The sequence below is a fragment of the Helianthus annuus genome, chromosome 6 (assembly GCF_002127325.2).
Source record: "Helianthus annuus cultivar XRQ/B chromosome 6, HanXRQr2.0-SUNRISE, whole genome shotgun sequence".
Classification (NCBI taxonomy): Eukaryota; Viridiplantae; Streptophyta; class Magnoliopsida; order Asterales; family Asteraceae; genus Helianthus; species Helianthus annuus.
This window is the reverse complement of record NC_035438.2, coordinates 137,573,075-137,582,181: the sequence shown is the minus strand read 5'-3', so window position 1 is coordinate 137,582,181 and position 9,107 is coordinate 137,573,075. Positions and strand designations below refer to the sequence as shown.

Below are 9,107 nucleotides of genomic sequence, written 5' to 3'. Positions count from 1 at the left end.
GAAAACAGATGGACTATATATAGGGCTGCTGATTGCGCTCCAAATGACATTGTGTCATTTCGAGCGGAATCACTAGCTTGTGATTTCGCTCCAAATGACATAATGTCATTAGGAGCGGAATCAGGACATAACAACACAAATCTTACAAACAGCCCCCTACACTATACATAATTAACATATATGACCCCTAGACCCTATACAAGCTTGACTAAGACTAAGACCCAGGCTTTAGACATTCGTGCATCAACAAACTTCCCCTTGGATACAGCCGGAGTCTTCAGTCTTGTCTTCGAGTCTTCGGAGTGACTTGTAAGTTTCTTCATGCTGCTTAGGCTTTTTCCTCAGTAAGTTCCTAAGCCTGTCATTATCTTTCTTCTTTCTCTTATCCTCTTCGGCCTGTTGCTTCATCCATTTTCCTCTGTTTGCTTCCAGCTTCTTGCATTCACGTTCAGCTTTCTTTCTTTCCTTCTCTTCAAGCGACCACCATTTAGAATTCCATTTATTTTCAGAATTAATGCCTTTCTGAAAACAAATAGATACAACTTGTTGAAACTGCATCGCTTGCTCACGGTCTTCAGACTGAAAATGGATCTTGTTTATGAATAGACATTCAATATCCTTGGCCGAGCAATTAACTAACCACATCGGATCATACACACGTATCTCTCTTATCTCATTCCCTGCTCTGTACGTGATCACTGCTTCAGTCGCGATACAACTATAAACCCAGACCATGAAGCCTTTGTGAAACTCCTGCTCCATTGATGACACTAGTATAGTCTTCATCGTTCTTGGCTTTTTCACGTTCAGAATCGTTTCTTCAACCCCTGTCACTGGATCTACCCTTGTAACTCTCTTCGGGTAATGCGACTTCCAGTGTTTTTGAAGTCTTTCAAAGCCTCAAACTTTATTAGTCCCCACATTGCAACATCATTCTTCCTGACGGGATACCCCAGAGTTCTAACTTTTGATAACTCATCCACATCCCACCATGGAAGGGACATAATATCATGTAACTTTTCAAAATATTGAACACCACATTCTCTCCTGATCGCATACGCATTAACTTGAGGCAGAAAACCCCAGCTAATAATATCCCCCAAAGAAATGCTTATGTCTCTTTGATAATATTTCAACGGACGTTTGAATTTACGTTCGTTGCTTTCCTTGAACCATTTCTTACGTTCTTCCTTCAGCGGATCTTTTGTGGTGCATCAAAGTTTTTGTCTTTAAGGATCTCAGCAACTTTCCTTCTAAGTTCATCCCGATTCTCTTTAGTGAAGAACTCCATCAATGTTGGAAACTGAGAGGTATCTTCATTCATACTTTCCTCATCAGTACAATCTCTGACCTCAACTTTGTCATACACATCAGCATCTTCAACATAACTGTATTCATAATCACGCTGTTGGTTGATGTCGAAAGCATTCAGCTCTTCCTCAAAATAAAACTTACAATCATCTTCTCTCACATTGAACATTTTCAGTACTTCATCCAATGTGTAACTATGCCTTATCTCACCTTCTTCAACATGAGGTTCAATTCGAAGAATCAGCTTCTCAACTTGATCAACATTCTGATCATCACCATGCTCCCCCTTTCCTTCAGCTCTCCCTGTCTCTTCATTCACAGTATCATTCAGAAAATTATCAACAGTTCTTTGACTTGACTATTCAGTTACTTTAATTCCCATACCACCTTGAGCATCATCATCGTCATTATCAGAACCATAACTGCTAGCAGAAAAGACTTTCTCATCATCGTCATCTTCAACTTGTATCTCTTCGAATCTTTGTTCAATTGACGTTCCGAGCATATTCTCCACTACTTTATTCAACATGTAGAACTCATGCTCTTTCAATGCCTTTGCAGCCTCAAGCTCTTTGTTTTTCATCTCAAAATATTTGTTCTGTTCATCTCTGCGAGCCTTTTCTTCTTCAAGTTCAGCCACTCGCACCTTCAGGATATCAATCTCAGTCTGATCTGTATCAATCTTCTTTAACAAAGACTTGTTTTCAGATTCTAGCTTCTTTACACGCATTTCTAGAATCTTTTCCCGATCAGCTACTTTCTTGCTTTCTGCTGCTAACACTTTGTATTCATTCAACACGTCATCCATCTTCTTTTCCTGCTTCTTAAGTTGTTTCATCGTTTGCAAAGCCAAAATCTCCAATATCTTCAAGATTATCCGGAGGAATGTGAAGACCTTTATGCCCAGAAGAACCAGGAGTTAGTTGAATTTGAGTGAGTGGTGGTGTTTTGAATATTTCTTGAGATGTGAATAAGGTTTGTTGTTGTGGTGGTGAGAGATGTAGTGGTGAAAGATGTAATGGTGATGGTTGTTTGGGTGGTGTTGGTTGTTTTGGTGGTGAAGGTTGTTGTGGAGGTGTAGGTTGACGTGGTGATTTTATGGGTGATTGATGTGGTGTACGTTCAGGTGGTGGTGTTGGTGGTTTACTCGGTTCTTTGGAAGGTTTCTTCTTTAACACAATCTTTGGCTTCGTAATCTTTGTAGTTACTTTCTTTATCTTTGGAGATACAACCCTTTTTCTTGCTCCGGCTTTCTTTCTTCCACTTGAAGGTGATTGCGATTCAGAAACATGCTCTGTAGATGGAACGTATGCATCGTCATCTTTTTCCTGTCTCTTCCTCTTTCTCAATTGTTTCTCTTTCTCTATAGCTTCTTGAATTCTCTTTAGACGTTCAGTCTCATCTATTTCATCATCAGAAGAACTCGAAGAGCTTGTTGTACTTTTATTGACATCATCACCTTAAACATCTTCAATAACCTTCTCTTTCTCAGCTTCTACATTAGCTGCTTGCTCAGACACTAAATCATCAACATTTAACATCACTTGATCAATATCAGCATACGGATCTTCTTCAGCAGTTACCACCGGTTCTTCAACCTCAGGCTCATCAATCAATAACGTCTTTGCCACTTTCTTTTGCTTTTTCTTTGGCTGTGACGAAGACCCCTCACCCTCCTGTGATTTAGGGGTGGCCTTTTTGCCTCTCCTCCTCGTTTCTTTGACAAACCAGTCATTTCGGGTGGTTTTAAACTCCTCAAGAGTCTTAAGCTCATCAACGTAAGCTGCTTCCTTCATTTCTTCTTCATTCCTCTAGTTTTGGTGATTAACTGGATCAGGATCAACATAGTTCACATCTTTTATATATCCGAAGAATTCAGCAACTATCTTTGGTTCTGGATGGTTTGGGTGATATCTTGCAAGCTGCTTGAGAGAATCGTTGCTCATGTGTGACCGTACTAACAAATCATTCTTCAAATCACGTTCAATCTCTGGATATGCATGATCCATCAACATCTGCACGAATCTTGGATAAGTCCAAGTCTGGCTCTTCGTTGTAATGTTCTCGGCCATGTAGTGAAAAACAATGTGCGAGAAATTATACTTTTTGTTCAGAACCAATGCAGTGACCATGTTCATCTAGTAGTCACGCATGGTATCGTACCCTCCTTTGGTATGGCTGAGTGACATTAATACACAATGAACAATAAACTTGTAGGGTTTCTGAAATTTTGACTTCAAATAATTTCCAACGTTTAGTGCACCCACATATCCCATCCTCAACATGCAACCCTTGACCATCCGTTCAGGAAACTTTGTTGGCGAGTCTGCATCGTCTGGAAAATTCACAACCTCACGAATGAGTGCCTTAGTAACAACAATTTCCTTCTTTTCATTATGCACCTTCACAATTGAATGAATTGCTTTGTTTGCTTCATCATACGTTGAATGCTTCTAGAAACGCTTAATGTGTGACTTGTATAAAGGACATTGATCGGTCAAAGCTTTTTGAATTGGTACTCGACCCATGAACTCCAGAATACTGCTGAATTTTGCCAATTCTGTATTTTTCTTGACATCCAAGTCACAACAGCTGTTGTGAAGTGGATCAAAAATCACATTTGAACCCTGCAAATTATTAAAACACAATCATGAATCACACACTTAGAAAAATTTCAACACTAATCATCTTCAGGCGAAATCAAAAGAAATGACTTAAACTTTACAAGCGAAATCAACATGACAAACACATAGAAGCGAAATCACAAACTAATGTAGGAGCGGAGTCACAAGGTACACATAGGAGCCGAATCAGTTTGCAACTTAGAAGCGGAAACAGAAGTTGCTCATATGAGCGAAATCAAACATTATACATCCATTTCGAGCGAAATCATACTAAACTTCTCAAAACTGATCAAATGATGAAATTGAATGTTGTGACATGTTAATCAGTTAATTCCGACCAAAAGGGTATGTTTTAATCTCATTATTGCCCTTTGAAACAGCCTAGATCTAAGTCTGTAACAACCATTCATCATCAAACATGAATTAACCCTAAATCTTGAACAATCAATACTTAAAACATGAAATAAGATACAATCCGACAACACATGTTCAATTTTTTGTTCAGTTTAAACAGATTATAACCCTAAATCTATGTTTTGTTCATCAACAAACGCCGACAGTCATGAAACAGGTATATCTAGGATGAATCAGGTCTCAAACTACCTTGCCCATGTTGAATAGTTGAGATTTCTAACAATAAACACAAGTTTTAACTGAATTTGGGCAGCAATTCGGTAAGTAAACGAAGATCTAAGGTTTCGCTCTTAATCGCCGGAGAGAGAGAAACTTTGGGGCGGAATAGGAAAAGTGAGATAGGAGCGAAATCAACAAGCCTTTTATAGGTGGTCTGATTCCGCTCGTAATGGTCCAATGTGTCTCTCGAGTGAAATCAACAATTTAGCTACAAGCGGAATCAGAACCTGAAGCAGCTAGGAGCGGAATCAGATTTTAATGTGAAACTTGTATTTTCGAGCGAAATTAGAATGTAATTTTCAAACTTTTTTAATTTTTAACTTTTTGATTGTTCACCGACACACTCAGTTAACCAAGTCCAAGTTAATGACCTTGGTCAACTGTTTAGCCTACCAAGTTCAAATTAATGACCTTGGTTGACCAGATTATGAAGTACGCTGATGTTTTGATCTGAAAACAGTTCAAATTAATGAACTTTCGAACTTTCAAACGCATTTTCAAACTTCAAACATGTACCAGTCACAGTTTAATATCTCCTGCTTACCCAACCCTCATTAAACAAACATGATCTGCACAAGGCTTTGATCGTCTGATTCCCAACGTCGGTTGTCGAAAATAAGATGAAAAATAAAATCTTTTTGGATTTTTTAACAGGATAAACTGAAATATGTACACACAATCTTTTTGTGAGTGTGTTAGGGGATCATATCAGCATTTGACAAGACACAAGCACCGTTAAGCTACTATTTCATACCAAGCCTTAAACAATTCGCGTAGATTGCCGATATACTGATCCTCTTAAATTTTCACAGAACTTTCAATCTGTCCGGGTTACGGAATTAATGTTTTAAGACTTAAACCACTACATGTGTCCCACCTCAGTATATACTCCCGTATCCAGATCCCAATATTCAGTCTTACAGGTGAGTATACCTAGATGATATCTGTAATGGGGTGAATTGCAAGGGCCGTGAGAGCTCAGGTCAATACTTCCGTATACGTAGAGAGATGACGGCTTCGCCTTTATGGTGGGTTCCCTTTAGATAATCTTTTTTACAACAGCACATGATTTGACATTTTGCAATGTTTAATCATTTTTTATGCTGGGGGGAGGCTTTACAAGTAAAGCATTGCGTAAAGCATTATCCGGGGACTAGGTCAGTATTTCCATACAGTAGAAGTCCCGGGATAATACCCCAGATATCACTAAGCATAAAGACCTAGTATCTCAGAATAAGGGACCTTTCAAACAAGATTTCGGGGGTTACCCATATATTCTGGAGTTGTTCCCCACGTAAAAGCAAGTAAATTTTAGGTTTATATCCAAAACAGACCTACTAATTTTGTAAAAACCTATCAGCACATCTTTAGCGAGACTGCTTAATGCATTTTAAACGTTACATTTCTTTAGCGTATTGTGTCCGTCTAGCTGATGTACTATCATTTCCCCTATTATACACAAACTCTTTTTCAAGTTTTCTAATGTTTTTGGATTTTTGAATTTTATCATGTTTTTGTATTTTTCTGCGAATTTCTCCCCCTAAAAAGAAAAACATATTTTTGTGTTTTTGTTTTTATCGAAAATCAGAAAACAAACTGTACAGAAAGTTGACAACACGACATGGATCACATCTGATCGCCGCCCTCCTCGGCTTTACATTCTACTACCCTCCCAGAACTCAGATTTTTAACCCATTCAATTTTAGAAGATAGTAAAATCTCTTTTTGTCAAAGGGTTTTGTATAAAAATTAGCTTTCTGATCATCGGTGTATGTGCTCAATCCGGATTAACTTCTTCTCATGACAATCACGGATGAAGTGGTGACGGATTTCGATATGTTTCGTTTTTGAATGGTGAACCGGGTTTTTAGTGATGTTTATAGCTGCTTCTTGTCCACATATATCGGCGTATCCAAGAATTGCAAACCGAAGTCGTGCATTTACTGTTGGATCCAAAGGATCTGTGAGCAACAGCTGGAGGCTGAAACGTATTCAGCCTCACACGTAGAAAGCGCCACTGCGGTTTGTTTCTTGCACTGCCAGGTAACGAGTCGAGTTCTGAAGAACTGACACCCAGCAGTGGTGGACTTTGCGTTCTGCTTGCAGCTTCCAAAGTCAGAACCAGCAAAACCTGATAGGGAGAAGTCACTCGAACGAGGATACCACAAGCCGATGCTTGGGCAGCCTCTCAAATACCGTAAGATACGTTTGACAATCGTCAGGTGTGACTGCTTCGGGCTCGACTGATATCTGGCACAGAGACATGTCGGGTACATGATGTCTGGACGGGAAGCAGTGAGATACGTCAGAGATCCAATGATTGACCGGTACAGTGTCTCGTCCACTTTCACTCCACTTTTGTCTAGACAAATCCCGTGGTTCTGTGCAAGGGGGGTTGCTGCAGGACTGCATTCAGTCATATCAAACTTGTCAAGCACGTCCTTCACGTATTTTGTTTGGTGAATGAAGATTCCATCGGGCATCTGCTCCACCTGCAGCCCGAGGAAGAACTTCATCTCCCCCATCGAACTCATCTCAAACTTTTTCTTCATCACTTTCTCAAACTCTTTACATAGATCGTCGTTGGTGGAACCAAAAATTGTATCATCAACATAAATCTGCATGATCAACAAATGGCCTGCCACTTCCTTTGTGAACAAAGTGCTATCCACTGTCCCTCTGGTGAACCTGTTGGCCAACAGATATTGGGAAAGCGTTTCGTACCAGGCTCTCGGGGCCTGGTGAAGTCCGTAGAGTGCCTGTCCAGCAGATAGACCTTGTTTTTGTGTTGTGGATCTGTGAACCCCGGCGGTTGCCCCACATACACTTCTTCTTTGATTTTTCTGTAAAGGAAGGTAGATTTGACATCCAGCTGGTACACTTTAAAGTCTTTCCATGACGCAAACGCCAGGAAAATCCGAATCGCCTCGAGTCTAGCAACAGGCGCGTAAACTTCGTCGTAGTCGATGCCTTCTTGCTGACTAAAGCCTTGTACCACTAATTGTACTTTGTTTCTCACCACGACTCCTCTGTCATCCCTTTTGCACTTGAAAACCCACTTTGTTTTTATCAACTTTTGATTTTGTGGCAAATCAACTAGTCTCCAGACACCCAGCTTTTCAAATTGTTGCAGCTCTTCCTGCATCGTATTTACCCAGCTATCCTCAGTCAACGCCTCTTTGTAAGTTCTGGGCTCGATCTGCGAAATAAAACACTTTAATGAGAATTCTTCTTGCAAATGAGCAACAGAAGAATAAAAACATGTAAGAGCTCGGTTGATTTGGTCTCTGGTTTTGACACCACTTTGCAGGTCACCAATTATTTACTCTGACGGATGGTAAGACAAAGTCCGAGGCATAATGGTGTCAGGCACGTTCACTTCCGATTGCAAGTTCGATATATCAAGATCAACGGTTTGATCCTCAGCTTCCGTCGAAGTATCATTTGGTTCCTCGTCAAAAGTCGGAGCGAGTTCCGCCTCTGAGTCGTCAGAATCGTCAAATGTTGGAGCTGGTTCCTCTGGTGGTTCGTGAGCTGTTCCACTTGGTCCGGCTTCATCATTGTGAGTACCCTCGGTGGGTGGAGAAACCACTAGCGGTCTAGGCACTTGCTCCTGTGACATAGATTGCTGGTACTTGTACAGAAGTGCTAGTTCCTCGTCACTCGGCTGAACCGGTAGTTGAAACGACTCCCAGAACTTGTCATAATCGAACAGGAATCTTTGTCCGGGAAGTTGTGGTGATGGAGTATGCTTCTGACAATCCACATGCTGGACTTGTATCACTTTCCCCAGGCACGGTACGAAAACCCTCTTCAATGGGCTTGCGTAACCTACAAAGAAACCCTCGTTTGATTTAGCACCAAATTTTCCATTCTCATCAATAAACGTACACGGAGACCCAAATGGCTCCAGAAACTCAAGATTCGGTTTGTATCGGTGCAGCAACTCAAAGCATGTCTTTTTGTACTTTTTGACGGTGAGTACACGATTCAAAGTATAACAGGCTGCAGATACTGCTTCGCTCCAGAAGAAGATCGGTAGTTTGGAATCGGCCAACATTGTTCGAGCTGTCTCTATTAGGGTCCGATTCTTTCATTCAGCAACACCGTTCTGTTGTGGTGTGTACGGCGCACTGAATTCATGAAGAATTCCCTTCTCATTGCAAAACTCGTACATTTTGTTTTTTTTGAATTCCGTTCCGTTGTCACTACGAATTCTTCGGATCGGCAGCTTATACACCGTTTCCATCTTCTTGAACAACACCATCAACGACCCAAAAGTCTGATCTTTTCTTTCTAAGCACACGACCCACTAGAATCTTATAAAGTCATCAGTCACTACCAAGCGGTACAAATCTCCACTAATGCTCTTTACATTGACAGGCCCGAAGAGATCCATGTGTAATATCTCAAGAGGTAACCTGATCGAATTAAGTATCTTCAGTGGGTGTGACTTCAGAGTCTACTTCCCTTTTTTACAAGCTACACAATCATCATTCAAGTGAAAATTCTTTAGATTTACACCTTCTACCAAATCAT

General features: G+C 40.5%; 1 protein-coding gene across 1 annotated transcript; it reads right to left on the bottom strand.

The window, feature by feature from the left end:
• Nucleotides 1–2,135: 2,135 nt before the first annotated feature.
• LOC110924538 (neurofilament medium polypeptide-like) lies at nucleotides 2,136–3,107 on the bottom strand. The gene is made up of 2 exons (XM_022168539.1): nucleotides 2,790–3,107; nucleotides 2,136–2,693 (listed from the first exon to the last, which is right to left on the bottom strand). Exons 1-2 carry the CDS (start codon nucleotides 3,105–3,107, stop codon nucleotides 2,136–2,138), a joined length of 876 nt encoding a protein of 291 aa, XP_022024231.1.
• Between the last annotated feature and the right edge of the window lie 6,000 nt (nucleotides 3,108–9,107).